The 16,021-nt window shown below is 50.5% G+C and overlaps 5 protein-coding genes across 5 annotated transcripts; 2 read left to right on the plus strand and 3 right to left on the minus strand.

The window, feature by feature from the left end:
* Positions 1-317: 317 nt before the first annotated feature.
* N7468_000947 (SEC61-beta family protein) lies at positions 318-965 on the minus strand (the record flags this gene model as incomplete). The annotated part of the gene is made up of 3 exons (XM_058470244.1): positions 318-352; positions 478-823; positions 963-965. The coding sequence occupies 3 exons, from the start codon at positions 963-965 to the stop codon at positions 318-320; spliced, it is 384 nt and encodes a 127-aa protein (XP_058333385.1).
* An 830-nt stretch (positions 966-1,795) lies between these two features.
* Positions 1,796-3,007, minus strand: N7468_000948 (uncharacterized protein; the record flags this gene model as incomplete). Its single annotated transcript, XM_058470245.1, has 5 exons — positions 1,796-2,086; positions 2,146-2,343; positions 2,397-2,829; positions 2,889-2,892; positions 2,944-3,007. 5 exons carry the CDS (start codon positions 3,005-3,007, stop codon positions 1,796-1,798), a joined length of 990 nt encoding a protein of 329 aa, XP_058333386.1.
* A 2,568-nt stretch (positions 3,008-5,575) lies between these two features.
* N7468_000949 (uncharacterized protein) lies at positions 5,576-6,405 on the plus strand (the record flags this gene model as incomplete). The annotated part of the gene is made up of 2 exons (XM_058470246.1): positions 5,576-5,777; positions 5,828-6,405. 2 exons carry the CDS (start codon positions 5,576-5,578, stop codon positions 6,403-6,405), a joined length of 780 nt encoding a protein of 259 aa, XP_058333387.1.
* Positions 6,406-8,075: 1,670 nt separating this feature from the next.
* Positions 8,076-11,819, minus strand: N7468_000950 (uncharacterized protein; the record flags this gene model as incomplete). The annotated part of the gene is made up of 10 exons (XM_058470247.1): positions 8,076-8,093; positions 8,153-8,442; positions 8,501-8,930; positions 9,000-9,040; positions 9,100-9,136; positions 9,777-10,411; positions 10,472-10,923; positions 10,976-11,457; positions 11,518-11,717; positions 11,771-11,819. The coding sequence occupies 10 exons, from the start codon at positions 11,817-11,819 to the stop codon at positions 8,076-8,078; spliced, it is 2,634 nt and encodes an 877-aa protein (XP_058333388.1).
* A 1,012-nt stretch (positions 11,820-12,831) lies between these two features.
* Positions 12,832-15,879, plus strand: sha1 (putative calmodulin-binding protein Sha1; the record flags this gene model as incomplete). Its single annotated transcript, XM_058470248.1, has 3 exons — positions 12,832-13,495; positions 13,612-14,742; positions 14,885-15,879. The coding sequence occupies 3 exons, from the start codon at positions 12,832-12,834 to the stop codon at positions 15,877-15,879; spliced, it is 2,790 nt and encodes a 929-aa protein (XP_058333389.1).
* Positions 15,880-16,021: the final 142 nt, after the last annotated feature.

The following is a 16,021-nucleotide window of genomic DNA, read 5'->3' on the forward strand; positions in this document are numbered from 1 at the left end:
AGTATGAGGTCCCAGAAGATTGCTATGGTATCCAGATTAACCTACACAGCGGATAGGTTATCTCATGGTGCGTATAAAAGCACCGCTTGAAGCAAACACCACGCATGTCAAGATATAAGAGATGATGAAGACGTTTCACACCAGCAGAGCCCCATCGGGGGTCCCAATGCTACATTTATTTCGACCGAACAACCAAATTTCAAGGTAAGGGGTATAGGAGAGGAAGGACTGATTCGAGGTTTCGAGACAGGTGGTGATGATGCTTGTTTTGGACGCATCAAATAGACCCCGTTATAGGATCAGGTTGGGAGAATTGCTTAAGCAGAGAACTTGCGGGTGATCTTGGCGATAACTGGAAACATTGAAGTTAGTACCCAATACAACGACCAACGTTTACCACGATACACCATGTCATTTGGGCCATCGTGAAGACTTCGAAAATGATCAATTGATGCATGCAGAATGCTATAAACATACCGTGCAGACCAACAACCGAGAAAATGAAACCCAAACTCAGGACCAGCACAACAACGGGGTCGACGCGAAGACCGGGGCTCTCGTCGGTGTAAAGCTTGAGCATGGTACCGGAAGAACCACCAGCACCAGCAGACCGGGTAGAGCTGGGGCGAGCGTTACGGAGGGACTCCTTGTGGTCGGCGGCGGCGCGGCGGCGCATGGCAGCGCGAGGGCCGCCGGGAGGAGTGGGCGAGGAAGGACGACTGCTGGAGGAGCCGGACGCAACAGCACCAGTGGCTCCAGCCGACTTGGACTCAGCGCCGGACTCGGCGCCAGATGTGAGAGGAGAGGCAGGACGGGGAGAAGCCTGAGAATTCGATGCGGGTGAGCAATTGTTCCATTATGTGGAGGTTGGAAATTCTTAGAAGAAAGGAGGCGTGTGTGCGATTGAGAGCTGGAGAGAGCTTTTGAAGGAGATTGGGGTGTCGTTGATCGAGCTTACGTACCATTGTGATTAGTTGGGTATGAAAGACTGAATGAGGGAGAGAAGGAAAAGGAGTGTGGAAGACTGGGAGGTACAGGAGGTCGAGGCTTGCGGAGATGAGGCCACGATCACGGTTCCCTGTTTGATACTAGTGCGGTATCTACATTGTAATAGCCACCTCACATCGTCGTATTATTTGTTTTTATTACCAACTCCACCAACCGTCCATCTGCGGTCAAAGACGCAACTTCACCATACTTTTGGATTTCGGTGGCAATATTACAAGATACAGATCTTCTATGGGTCAAGCGCAGTTACATAGACTGGAAACAGTAGCCAGGAAGTATGGATCAGACAAGTTGCTAACACTCACAACCTGATCTTAATTTTAAAAAGTTGCAAACACTGGCAAAAGTAGCGCCGATCATTCAGGTATTCAAACATTTGATTCTTGAGATATCCTAAGGAGATCACGGTCATGCAAGAAAGCCGAAGGCATGAGACTGTCGTAAATGACATAGAGCGGAACACCCTCTGGGAATAATATCCAAATAACGCCACCGTGCTTATGAAGGATGTGTGAAGGGTAATCTGATAAGGAATAAAAGTCACAGGAATTTTGAATCCCCTAATGCTGAGAGCATTGAGGGTAGATAAAGGAGAGTCGCGGGTGAGGTATCATATCGAGTCAAAAATAAAAAAGAGATAATAAAGCAGATCAGGCTCAAATAACGAAAAGCCCTGGAGGGGAAAAAGCACAGGGCCGGGATGCGAAAGAGGAAACGCTCTTTAGTCAAACGCCAGGAGAGGTTGTATGAAGTCCGTTGCTCGAAGTGCGTGATCATCTCCGCTAGATCAATCGATCATCATGCGAGACGGGACTGGAGCAGCTCCCATGTTTGATGAGAGCTCGGTGAGCTTCTCCTCGGACTTGTCCTCCTTGCTATTGATGTGTGGCTTCAATCCGCAGTTGAAGTTGTTCGCGCACATGCAGGCGTTGATAATGGTGGCAACAATCAAGCAGAGGGTGATGACGGCGAAGAAAACCATCGACGTTCGTGCAGGAAGGTACTCGGGAGCTGTTTGTTGATCGTACATTCGGTACAGCTTGAAACAGAAGTAGGCCATGGCCGCAAAAAATAGAAGCTAAAGAATATAGGTATTAGCTATCAGCCCAAATAAGGAAGTACTTGGTCAGAGCTTACAATAATCGCGACCATGCCAACCATAGATTCCCGTCGAACAAACCAAGCACTGCAGGCGAGAATGATGATAGTGATGGGAACCGCAACAATAGTGAGGTAGAACTCGGCATCATGGGAGCTCGAGGACACGACTACCAAGAACTGGACAGTGAATCCCAAGAAAAAGAAGAAATCGAACTTCAGCAGAGCAATGAAGATCTAGACCTAGTTAGCTTTGTGCGAATGAGACTGCTGGAGCAGACGTATTGTACCTGATAAGTCAGATAACGACGTTTCATACGCAGGTCGGCACTGATGTGCTTATAGATGGTCCACGCGAATTCGTCGTACAGTTTCCACGCCACGAAGGACATGAGGAGTGTGCCGAGCGCAACGATACACGGGATGATGATCAGGAAAGGCTCGGATTCCGACCAAACGACGAGGTCGATCTTTGACATGACTGCCAGAGTGTTAATGGAGGTTCGAATCTGTTGCACTTGCACCGCGCCGTAAATTAATAGGCCGACATTGCACAGACAGAGGCCGATGACTTGAATGGTGTTTTTCAAGCGAAGGGCGTCCCACACCAGCACCAACTCGTAGATGAAACCGAAGCTGTAAAGCGCTAGAAATGTCGGGACAGTTTTGGAAGGAGGGGCATTATTCGGGAGTTCTTTGGTTTGGAAGTTGGTGAAGATGTAACTGAAAGATCAGCGCAGTCAGTATTGCGGCAAATGAAGTAAGCGGTCGCGGGAGCATACATCTCTAACCCCCAGAGTTACAAGGGTCTGAAAGAAAGTGATGATGGCGAAGGACCAAGTCCATTGCGAGTTGAGGAAGGAATGCCAGGACTCTCCTGAAGTCTTGGTTGGCGTGACATTAGTATAGCCCTCGCGAGCCCGGAAGCCGGGTCCCTGGCGAAAAGAAGGATCGAAGGCGCCGCCTCCCAGGAGGGAGACGCGCGACCCGTGTGAAGGCACCTTGGTGATATGCTCCGAAGCGGAGCTGGGCCCTGGGAAGTGCTTTGCGTAAGGCACGGTGACGGGTTAGCCCATTCAGCGATGGGCGTTGTATTTAAGGGTTGTTGGTGCCAACTGGAAGAGGGGGCCTGAGGACAGCCGGCCTCTGATACGTCGAAAGGCGAACGCGCTAGGGGGGCTCGTGTGCCGGAGTGGCTTGGCAAGGTCAAAAGAGGCCGACGTTAAACGAATGATGCGAGACTGTTAGCAGCCCTTGGGCAACGAGGGGACACGGAGAGCCTGCGTTTTAGTGAATGGAGGGTAAATGAGAGGACGAGCACCGAATTGTGGCGAGGGAAGAAGGTTGGATGCAGGCGGGGCCAAAGACGCGGAGATCGTGCAGGCAGCAAGGCGTTTTCGAGGCCTAGATCGAAGGTACAAAAGAACGAGGGTTGAAAAGAAGGGATGGAAAGAGCAGAGGTTGCCTCTTGAAGACACGAGAAGGTCAGTTCCAGAGGCAATCCACGGCCATGCAAGTTCGTCGAAAGGGGGATCCGGGGATTAGGTTCCAGGATTCCAACGGTGATTTGACGGAGGCCAATTAGTCCGGCAGGCGAAGGGCAAAATGGCGAAATTGGAGGGAAGTTTCAAGGTTCATAATTCGGGCTGACACATTTCTAATATTCAATACTGACTCGTACTCTGGGTCTGCGATCCTACTCCACCTTGTTCTCGAATTTCTAGACGTTTTTGACTCTGTTCAGCTTTCCCTGAGAAGGCCGGTGGGTCCAGGGCCCATGAAAAAGACCCAAAATACGACGAGTTACGATCCAGTTACAAGACCAGTCCCGAACCGTTGTCGCGGTCCAGATTCTCTCAGCCTCACCACTCGGCGTGATCTCTCGTTTCTTCCCCAGGCTTCTCCCATGAAAACTACCATTGATTGCCTTACTGCAACTGAGAATGCTTCCTTGCGATTCTAATCCAAAACAATCAAATAACGTCATGCATTCACTGCCCGAACGTCAAGGTCTGTGTTTCTTGTGTTGTCCAACTCAGCCCTGACCCACTTAATTCGAAACCGCCGTAGCCGGTCAGACCCAGTGGCCCGCACTCGACAGGAGAAGCCTCGGTGGGCCCCAAAATTACCCTGCGCAGAGCATAGCACGCTATCTCCAACTGGTTCAAATTCGCGCACTATCCCGCACTCCGTCTCAAGGCCGTCTATCACCCCGGAGTCGGTGGTGGCTGGGTTAGGGTTGTTTACTTCGAGCTCTGTGGCTGTTCAGCAAAGCCACGTCGAGGCGGCCCCCATATGCTTGGCCCATGGTACATGGCTCTCCTACTGACGATCGCTGATTCGTTTGAGCCTGGTATTCCTGGGTTTCCAGGTTATGTTTACTGATTATCCTTTCTAAAATCGGTCGTCCATGTCAGACGTCACCCGAGGCACCTGAGGCTTGGGATCCTTAAGGCTGAGATCTGTTGGGGGCTATTCACAAAAAGAATACTTCGTTACGCCTCCCTTTCCCCTCTCGGTCCATGGCGTTGATGTCCAAGACATCTCCTATGGACATGCAGTCCGGTCAGCCACATTAACCACATGTAGTCTTCGCATATGGAGTTACGCAGGGATCGGACTCAAACGGCAGATGATCGTCTGCGCCTAGACGGTCCAGGCCAACCTATTGTGGAGCACTCAGAACAAGCCGCCCAAAATAGCACACATGGGAGAGAAATGGCTGAGCACTAATCAAACAATAGTGCATTGGGGCAAATTACCGGACGTCAATTGCCGATAGAGCAGTATCTCCAGGCCTTTTTTTTTCTGTCCCGCATGTTACCACAACACTAGGCATTGTGGCTACAGATGTGCCCGCAAGATACTCGAAGTCTCCGGGGCAGACATGAGTTGTAGCATGTGGCCAATCATGGCAAAGTGTTTATCCCGTAGGATAGACCCCATTATAATTCCCCAAAATGTACAAACTCTCCCTCTACTCATAACGACGTTGATCGCTGGGTACGGCAGGGCAGAGAGCTATAAGTGTCAATATATTCCAGGCTCAACCCCAGTCTACATAACTCATACTATCTTATGATAAACCGGATCTGTAGAGGCGGTTATATACTAGGGGGTAGAGGAGGCACAGGATGGGATAATGGTGGGGATAGGGGAGGAGGTAGTAATGGCGGTTACCAACATCGGTAGCCGGTATGGAGGTGATTGTACGCGGTACTCGCTCCGGGTAATCCTGATGGAAATGCCGAAGCTGGACCAAAGATAGACAGGGCGAGACTAAAAATGCGCCGCTGCTCCATTGAATCAAGTCTCTGGCCTCACAAGATTATTCGGGGAGAGTACATAACTAACTATCGGCCTGTGCTGTAACGTAACGCGTAGATATCGATATCGCCAACCCCACTTCCCTTCCATTTGCGCACTCTGTCCACAACATCTTCCAGATTCGAGCAACGGGGTTACAACAATGTCTAGCAGCGAGCTCAGTACCTCATGTCGGTTCTCAACCCGTATTTCCCTCCGATGGCTTCCTGAGAAGGCTCAAGAAACGACGGATACAATAGTGATGTCTGTCAAGGACTGGTACCTTGACCTACGGATGGACAAGAATCATGGCGGGATCGACTGGGCAATTGCCGGTCAACGAGTCGTTCAGAGCCAAGAACCACGTAAGCTACTATTCGAAGACTTAGCAGATACCAGACTAATCCTCATATAGTGCGCGTAGCATTCACGCATGAGCTCGACTCTCACAATGCATTTGAGAGTGTGGACTGCGGCACCTTTGTCTCGCTTCCCAATGGCGATGAGTTAGAGACTGGATCCATGCCTCGTCCAGATCTCCCAGGCGCACCTGTGACCGACTATGAGGAGGTTTGGCGGGAACTTCCTTTCAAAGAAGGGCCCGAGGGGCCAAATCGGGGCATCTCATGGATCCTCGAGTCCGATGATAGTGACCTGGACAACCAGGCAGAATCGACCACAGTGACTAAGACTTTTCTGGGTCGCATTTGGGGTACCTTTTTAGCTTTGCAACAGGAGCAGACTGTCGTTCGCCAAAAGAATTCAGCTGGTGACTGGGTCATCCGCAAGAGTGGAAACGAGGTTAGTGCAAGACGAGAAGAGTGGAACGCTGGTTGGCAAAACAAGTATGTTGTCGGAGCTGAAGGCGCTTTACTGCCATCTATGAAGGCTGGTCTTGGAGAAGAAGGGACTAAACCTTGGAGAACTGTCGGTGAGAAGATTGTTATTAAAGGTAAGCGATTTATTGTTAGAGCATTCGAGGAGATTCAATAACTATGGCCGAAACCCCATACCATGGCTTAACTCTTTCCATCTCTCCAAGAATATCAAAGATCCCTAACGGGTAATCACCCCTCTGATTAGTTCCTCATTTAGTTTTGTTCTCTTGAGGCGCCTTTCCACCCGTGGACTACCATTAATACGTTACGTGACCCCAAATCAGCCCAGCTATCGAAAGCGGATAAGCACTTAGTTTGACATAGCCGAAATATGGTTCCCTTGGATCCCTCTCGATTAATGTTCCGCGAAAAGACAGCGACATTGTGGTAAGTCTCAGTAGGTATAACCCGTTGTTGACCCCTAGGGCCGGTCAGTCCAGGACCAGAAAGTCGGCAATGACACCCCACTGTGTAAGATCTAATGTACGACCTTGGAACTCTGGAAGCTTCTGTATGATAAGCAAGGCCCAGCAGGCTGCAGGGAGGTCCCAAGGGGGCCTAGGCTCATTTTCATACTATATTTGCCTATGTTCTACCACAAGGCGGAGAGCACAGGCAGAAACAGCCCACCACGATATTTAAACAGTTGACTCACTTTTTCTTTCTCTCCCCAAGCGCCATCCCCACCAATGCTGCGTTTCTTTGCTACACACGGCAGAAGTCCCTTCTGTCCTCGTGGCTCCGGCCCGAGACTCTTGCAAATGAGAAATTCGGAGGAATCTTCACTCAACAACCTACGCCCTTCTCCGCGAGAAGGGCGCCGGTACTGCCCGTGAGGGCCTGGTGTGACCGTTCGCGACACACCTGCACTTGGCATCAGAAACATCGGGGCAGTGGCGGCGCTTGCGTCGTTGCTGATCCCCTTGGGAGAGTCGGTGCGAAGATTGTGTGTGATTACACTTTAGTGCAATACGCAGCATGCTGTCCTCGGGCTTTCTCTTCGGAGGGAGCTCGAGGGGGTATCATTCGATTCCGATCATTCTGGTGGGGATGGCGCTTCACTTCTTTTTTTTCCCGTGAGTTGTTTTCTGTTTACATGCTCCACTTTCTCGCCCGGCTATGCGCTGGTGGAGCCTGAGCGAATGGGTTTTACGTACTCTGCTAATTGTGGAGTTCTGGCTGTCTGCTCGACGGCTTTAGATTTTTATTTTTCGATAGTGCGATTGTGGATACTCTCGGCTGTCGACGAGGAAGTTGCGCATGGGTGCCGACCGATCTTGAGGACTCGGACGAGGACTCGAATTCTTTACCCTTATTTTTTACCCTTATATCCACAACTACTCGATAGTAGGCAGGGTTGGTGAAATGATCCCCTGAACGCCGTACATACCATAGCTCCATTGGGTCAATTGATTATCCCTGCTAATCCAAGCGTGGCCCTCAATACAACCTGGGAACCTCATCACTAATTGTATATGTTGAATAAAATCTGATAAAAAAAATCCCTTGAGTTGGCGTGATTTAAACTTCCTGTGCAATTTGGCTACATATAGACTACGCAGAAGTATCGAGTAATTTCAGAATGCGACTTCGGTTGAGTCGCGCGAGTTGGAATTGGAATTGAATAAACATAATCATAGATGCTTTGGATCCCTTCTAACATTTAGAGAACCGCACCTCCAAAAACAAAAGAAAAGAAAAAAGAATTCATTGCCGCCATCAGGCGTCAGTTCCTCTCCATTATCATAGGTTGCTTCATTTTGTATTGTCGTTCGGGGACACTCCTTAGTCCTCATCGCCGATCTAGAAAGTCAAATATTAGCGTTATCTCAAAACACGCGAGAGCAGATGAATGGATGTACCTTGGGGGCCAGGTAGAACCGCAAGTGGCCAGTTCCAGACAGGCCATACTCCACCAGCAGAGGAACCTCCGATGAAAGATGAAGAGCGACGGAACTGGAGAGGTTGGAGGCCTTGCAGAAGTTGACAAGGTACTTGAGGGAGAAAGTCAGGGCTACGGGTTCGGACAAGGCGATGGAGACGTTCTGTTCGGGCTTGTCGACATTGGTGTGCTGGCGAATGGTAACGGAGCCGTTACCAATGTCACCTTGGCAGGAGAACTTAACACCCTCCTTGCTGACCTCGATGACAACTGGTGAAAAGCGAGTCAGTAAACTCAGCAGTCTATGTGGGAGGTATCTGAGGCATACCTGACTCAGAAAGGGCGTTGAGGTCACGGCAAATACGCTGGAATTCCATAGAGGGCATCTCAACAGTGGCAGCGTATTCGGTCTCAGGGATGGCCAGGTGCTCCTGGTCAATGTCCATGAGCTTGATATCATACTCGCTCAGGCGGTCGTTCTCTGCGCTCTCGAACATAAGGTTGACGGAATCAGGTGAGTCGTCAGCCTTAAGGGTGAGAATATCTTCATTCTGAGCAGCGCGGAGAACCTTGGTCAGGGAGACCAGGTTAATTCCGAGGGCGATGTTGCGGTCGCAGCGGTATGGGGAGAAGCCCTCAGCACGAAGCATCATCGAAACCAGGGCAACGTGAGAGTTGTCCATGGCCTGGAGAGCAATACCAGAATCATTGCAGTCGAAGTTGCAATCCTGGACCAAATCCTTGATGGCGTCGACGACCTAAGGAGAGGCCAATGGTTAGTCTACTGGAGAGGCATAGTGTAACGAATATGGTTGGGCTCAACATACGCGCTTCAAAGTACTGGCCTGTTCCAATCGTGCTTCAAGCACTGTTGCTTGTGTTAGTTTCATTTCAGTTCATACCGCGGGGGTTGATTTGTGGACTCACTGGTGGCAAAGAGGGAGGGGTGATATTTTAAAGGGGACTTCAAAGGGAATTATTAGAGGAGACGTCTATACGACGAAGGGTAAGGAAAGGCGGCGGAGGGAGTGGATGACGAGGGGGGAACTGACTGAGTTTTGGCGAAAACACGAGAAGGCAGCGGTCTGAATATAAGGCGGAATCGCGTCGACGGGCTGAGTGGGGAACACGCGCGCGCGTTTGGCGATATTGCCCGATAGGGTTAGATTAGTGCCTCAGGCGATAGGTAGAAACCACTTGCTGCATGCTTTAATCTTTGTATGATAGGATATCCGAATTTATTGGCCTATCATGATGGATAGAAATATAAGATGCAGAGAATGAGGATGCTAAAAAAAAGAGAGAGAAAAAATACAAGAGAAGGGAATAAAGCCAAAAGTGACCATGCACCAGGCAATCGAGCAATAGTCGAATGGCTCTCACGAGACGCGAGCACCACGGCAGAGAAAAGAAGAATGACAGAAACATCCCTAGAAAACACCGAGCTCGCCGTATCCATCTATTTACAATGGGGTATCAGTTATCAAGGGGGAAGCCCTATCTAGCGATATTCAGTTGAAGCGCAGCTCCAGGGCTAGAAGGGGAGGGGAAGAAATGCCTGCAAATATCCTGTCCTATATGCTGGTCACTCTTTTGGAAGCTACGTTTCGCGGTCGTTGCTTGATGACCATCTCCAGCTCCTTGAGCATGTTGGTGTTAGCATCCGCCTTCTCACGGGCTGTGGCTTGCCGCGCACGGTCTTCTCGCACGCGAGCAAGGCGCTCATCTCTGGTCAAAGACGCTCTCTTGTTCTTGGCAGAGGGTAGCACAACAGCCTCAAAGATCTCCTCGTCCTCGAAGCTATGTGCCAAATCCGGGCGGAGTTCGCCATTCAGAGCCTTGAGAGCGTCTGTGGGACTACCTTCAACCGCAGTAGTACCCCCAAGGCTAGGAGTCGGTGACAACGGTAGAAAAGTGCTCGGAGGCCGTGATTGCTCTGTACTATTGAGGCGACCTTGGTTCGCCAAAAGAGCAGCCTTCCCCGACTCCCATTCCTCAAGTAGCGACCGTATATCACGCCCGATCGATTCATACTGCGACATGAGATTTGCTTCGAGATCCCCAGTGTCATTCTTATCGAGGCTGGCACTGGCCTCCTCGCTGACGATGTGCATTTTCGCATGCAAGGCACGGACTCCCTGTCCCAGGGAGTTCAGTCTGCGGTATTGAGCCCGCAGGTGTTCCTTGCTTGGAGAAGGAGATGCAGACGGTAGCGGGGAAGGAGGGATAGCAGCGTCACCTGGGGAACAAGATCAGTCGTTTTGCCAAATCATGCATGAGGTTATCAGGAGCAGCTCACGGTCCTCTTCGTTTAGGATGTTGGCCATTTTAGTCATGCTAACGCCGGTGACCGAGGCGAGTTGGCGCATCTCATCCACAGCAGAGCTCCATCGCGCAACATCTGATGCACCACCATCAGCACTGAGAGCCAGGAGACAGCAAAGAACGCCTTTTCTGGCGGTATATAGTTTGCCGAAAAGATCTCGTAAGGAACGTAGGGAGTATTGGTCTTCCAAGTTCCGTTGCGCGATATTCAATTCCAGCATATCCAAGCCCTCCAACGAAATGTCATATATGTCGTAGTATTTCTCCAGGTTAGTCTCATTTGTGAGTGGGCGCAGTGTTTTGAGAGATTGGACATAGCGTTCAAGCATGGACCAGAAGCATTCGGAAACTGTCCGACGAAGTCTCATGCAACGGCGCGTCTGTACTTGGTCTTCCAGTCGGGTAATAGGAGGCAGAGGTGTGCTTCTGTATGGAAAGTTAGTTGGAGTAGACCCATCCAATGCTCTGGGAATCTTACATCCGATAACCCCTTGATACCAACTCCACTTCCTGGATGAAAACCACCGATGCCGAAGCAGCCGAATCAAATCCTTGGGCGTTGCTAACAAAGGCGCCGGCGGCTTCGACAGCTTGATGTCGCAAGTACTTGAGCCACTGTCGCTTGGCGAATGAGTAGAACAGCATACCGAGCACCGGAACTAGAACCAAGAGCACGACCACTCTTTTAGGGTTAAATCCAGCTCCTGACCGCGAGCGGCCCCAATGTAATAACCAGGCGATGGAGAATGAAGTGGCAGCCGTGACGATAGCACCGTGCAAACCAAATGTTGTCGATAGAGAAGGTAGATCCGTTTGCTGAGAGGCCGATACGACATCGGCGGCAGACGTATATGAGGGGGCACTATGTTCGTTCAAGAGTTGAGAGGCGACAATGACATAGCCAAATTGTTCAAGAAATCGTTCATTGTCGCCTCGTCCTATTCGCGCATTCAGGGCGGTCTATTTGCAAGTATAATTAGCGCCGCATATCGATCCCTAGTATACCATAGCAGTCCATACCGAGCAAGCACTGTACAACTTCTCCACGATCATTCCTTGTCGTGCAATTTGGATATCGAGAGGCTTCGGAAGTTTGTTGCGAACGCGCTCTTGGAAACGAGAGGCCCCCCGGGGGGCGAAATTCGAAGAGGGGCCGACCGAGTCATTCTCACTGTGCGTCGTCTCAATCACGGGCCAATTTCCCTCATTCTGACCTTCACCTGCAATCACTGGTAAGCACATGGATGACAACAGCCTCCGTGGATCAACGTACCTTCCAGGTAATCAGCCAGCGGCGAATTCTCAAAAACTACGGACTCCATGGCCGCTCGTCATTCCGCAGTGGAGCGCAGAATGGGAGCGGAATAAGAAGCGGGCAAATGGGGTGGGATCGGAGTGCGGGAGGGGGGTTAATAGGCATCTAGCATATCGTGAGATGATCAACCCTCTCTCCAGTCACAGCTCCAGGATTCCATACGAAGGGAGCCTCGGATGTTTCGAGATCAAAAGCGTGGCCACGTTAACGCCCGGGGAAAGGAGAAGTGTTGAGAGGCTAATTTGAGACGGCGCGACCCACTCGCCTCCTTTTCAACCTGACCAGGATTGGTGCACGCGACTCTAGACCAGGACGGAATCGTTCCCGTCCGATGATTGGCAATATTCGTACACCAATTTAGAAGTAGACTCCATAAACTCCACTGATCATGTTTTTGGCTGCGGAGAAGATGATGTATATGCGATTCATAATAGATGCATCGCCAAGGGTTCTCGAGTATACTTGACCAATATCGGAACCTCGGAGGCTTCCCTAAATGGAATCGGCGCTAGTACCTGCATCCAAGACTGCAGCCTACTCATCATTAGACCACATCGAACTCTGCTGGCGCCTCAGTGGATCCGACTACAACGCAGAATGTTTCTCATGCAGGGGGTGCCTTGCATCTACTTAGTTAACTACATTGGGAGGGATGATGTAATCTGGCCAGCGTTGGCAAAATGTCACGTGAATCTGTGCCCGTGTGATTATGTAATTGCATAGTTGCCCTGGACAACGTAGATTGTCAACAATTCCAGTCCAATGAGAAGTACATACTTGTACGAACGTGGACGCGTGACAGTAGCGCGTGGTCTCCGGTCCCTCAGAGCACGCCTAGAGCCCCCGATTTTCAACATAAGCAGCCAATCTGCCTTTTTGACAAAATCACGACTCATTCATCTCACCGCTTCTCTGGGATCAACAATCTGCAAGGGACCCAGACGCATCGAACCCCCCTCCATCTCGACATATCTATGTACTCGCAACCCCCGCTACCAGTCTGTCTTTGATTCACCAAGATGTCTGGAATCCTCGGCGAAGCAGTCACTCCATGTCCATCCCGGTCGAGGTCTTCTGGATTTCGAAGCGACAGTGAAACATTGGATAGTTTCCTCAACGAAGATACCGACTATGAGCCCACCGGGCAAATCGAATATACGACAGAGATCAAAGCACCGACTTTAAAAAGCAGTCGTCCCCGTCGGGTCAATCGCGTGAGATCGGTGTTCCAAATTCATGAAGACGTAGGGGAGAAACCAGGTGGTATAGTTGAGAAACGCAGGAGAGAGACAGGATCTATCAGCGCCCCGGCAAATCGCAAATCTTCCTTGCTCGCTCAGCCAGCGCAACGATTCCGCCCAAAAGTCAACTTTGCACCAGACTTTCCTCGCACAGCCAAAGAAAAGACTGAGACACAATCGAAGCCAGTGAAGTCTGTCACAAATACCATCCGAGGGGCCGTATCTGCCAAAAGCCGTGATTCCGGTGAGCAATCATCACCGCAGAGTCTGGTTCAAACACTCAAAAAGGATGTCCGTCGCAATACTGTCTACATTCCGCCGGATGATACCACCATTGCCAGCGCTTTTATGGAGCTGTTCAGCCCCATGAAGAAGGACGTGTCGCTGCAGCAAACCTCGGATGAAACACAAACCAATACTCTAGAAGCACAGATAGCACGGCGTCATGCTAGAAAATCTCTTGTTGTGTCTGCCCGCAAAGCTCCACTGCAACCAAGCATCAAAATCGCTCAGGAAGCCGCCACCAGAGTGGACGTTGCTGGCAAGAACGGTGGCAAGGAAAATATACCCCGGGGAGTTTTTTCGATCTTGATTGCAAGATCAACACCAAGAAGGAAGTTTTCCCAAGGCCAGGGGTCATTCCTATATCGGCATCGAAGCCCGTGCGTCAAAATGCGACTCGCCAATTGACAATACCCAAATCCACCGATTTTGGCGTGGCCGCGAAGCATCCAAGTCCCAAGCGAGCGGCTTTATCCGATAAGAAAAATCTCCTTCAAGTATCGCCATGCTCTGTTCGTCACAAATCTGATGACAATGACGTTACCTCATCGAAAAAGGCGGTTCACAGCGCCACGTTCAATGCGCGGGCATCTGCTTTGGCGGAACGTCTCGGCCGCACATCGCTGAGCAATGCTTCGAAGACTGGCCGTCACGGATTTTTGAAGATGAACGAGCTCAATAGGGAATATCCCAAGTTGGCAGAGGATATTTCAAAGCCTGCTCTTTATGCAGACGACTGGCTGTCTCACCAGGAAACTGTGATCGCCCAACTGTGCAATTCACTGTTCGAGTACACCAGTGGTGAATCGTCTTTCCAGGACCAAAGCACCCTTCGTCTTGAGTTACTTGAGATATATCACACCAAATACTTTGTCCAATTGCATCAGAAGATCCAGGCCTCCTTATCGTGTGGAACTCTGAGTATGTCTAAGGAAACACTTATTCGCAACAACCGCTTGAGACGAGACGTTGGTCTTCGCCGCAAATTTCTCGACCTATGGATAAAATCCTACGATTTACGTGCACTGACCGCTGCGTTGGAGACCGTGATTGGGCGTCAGGTCTCCAATGACCCGTATCTGTTTGGCACTAACACACTGGGTTCGCCCGAAAGCCCAGGAAGACGCAAGAGAGTTATTGCCAAAAAGTTGGAAGGTTTCCTTGACACTTTTTTGCTTCGCAACGACGACCTTGGTGAAATGCTGCCTGCACATAAGGACTCTGCAGATGCTCAGGCCAAAGCTTATCACCGCACGGTCCTCCGATGCATCATGCTTATTGTTCTTCTCGACAAAGGCAAGCAGAGCCCTCACTCTAGCTTTCCCCGGAAGCTCTTCACGCCCACCTCCAACTTCAAATCCTCGATCGAAGTACTTCAGGCCGTCACGCGCCTTCTGCTGCCTTCTTGTGGCGATATCGCAAAGTCATTGAATCATCTTGGTTGCCGAGTCTCGTACAAACAACACCAACTGCAAGAATTCAACTACCCAATGGAGAATCTTGCTGTTGACTTGAAAGGATGGTGTACGCTTGACCCGGATTGTAGAAGTGCTCTTTTTCAGTCCCCGGCACATGCAGTCCGATTTGGAAGACCAAACTGTGACTCTCAATACGGGGGAAGCGCTCTCTCTCCTGGGTGGCGAAGCCGATGTTCCTCTGTCTAAGCATTTGAAGTATCCATGCATGAGCCGAGCTGCTAAGATCTTCAATGTACAGGTCGCTCTGTCAGCTCTTCGTTCTGTTAACGGGTCCTGTGCCATTGTGGAAAATGTTCGGGCTGAAGAAATTGTGGATGGTTATCGCGAAAAGACAATTTCCCTTTTGTGGGCACTCGTTAGCAAATGGGGACTAGCTGGCTTAGTCGACTGGGAAGATCTCAACAAAGAAATCGCTCGCTTGAAGCGAAAAGCGGTTTCACAACTTGGACCCGTGGTCGAAGATCAAGACTGGTTTACCGGAATCGGGCTCAATGAACCAGATGATCACACTCGCGATCTTCATCAATGGGCTGCAATCTTGTCTGCTTTGAAGAACATTTCTATCAGCAATATGACCACTTGTTTCTCTGATGGAAAAATCTACGAGAGCATTGTTGACGAATATCAACCGTACATCACTGGCACCTCTCACACTCAAAATACAATGTCGCTGAGCTCCCGACTACGTCTCCTGGGATGTGATTACCAATTTGCACAGCTCGTCTCTCCAGGCACTGAATCCCCCATTCTTGACCGCGACTTCACCTTTGGTGCTCTCGCATTTCTTTGCTCTCGGCTCCTCTCGGCCTCGAAGAACGCTCGAGCAGCCACGATCTTGCAACGTGCCTGGCGTGCTCGCTTGGCAGCTCGAGACGATGCCCGTCGCACCATAGCGAAGAGTCTCGCTGAGCACTGTGCAGCAGTTGTTCAAACCCGAAACGAGATCCTTTGGGCAAAAGCAGTCATTGCTCGATGGTGGAGACAGGTCCAGTCCCGAAGAGAACGACAAGCCGCACGGCGTCAGCCTACGCGAAAACGCAGCAGGCAACCCACGGGGTGTCTTTAGATTCATGAAGGCGGCCTTGGTCGCTACTCTTCATACCTTGCTGAGAAGACCTCTTAGCATCTTTCCGATCACGAAAGCGTTGCACATTCTTTTGTTCCATATTCCCTCTCATTCCCACCGATACCCTCGGTCTTCAGTCGCT

The sequence above is a fragment of the Penicillium chermesinum genome (assembly GCF_028974085.1).
Source record: "Penicillium chermesinum strain IBT 19713 chromosome Unknown utg000002l:1.0-5270490.0:1.0-5274688.0, whole genome shotgun sequence".
In the NCBI taxonomy this organism is placed as follows: Eukaryota; Fungi; Ascomycota; class Eurotiomycetes; order Eurotiales; family Aspergillaceae; genus Penicillium; species Penicillium chermesinum.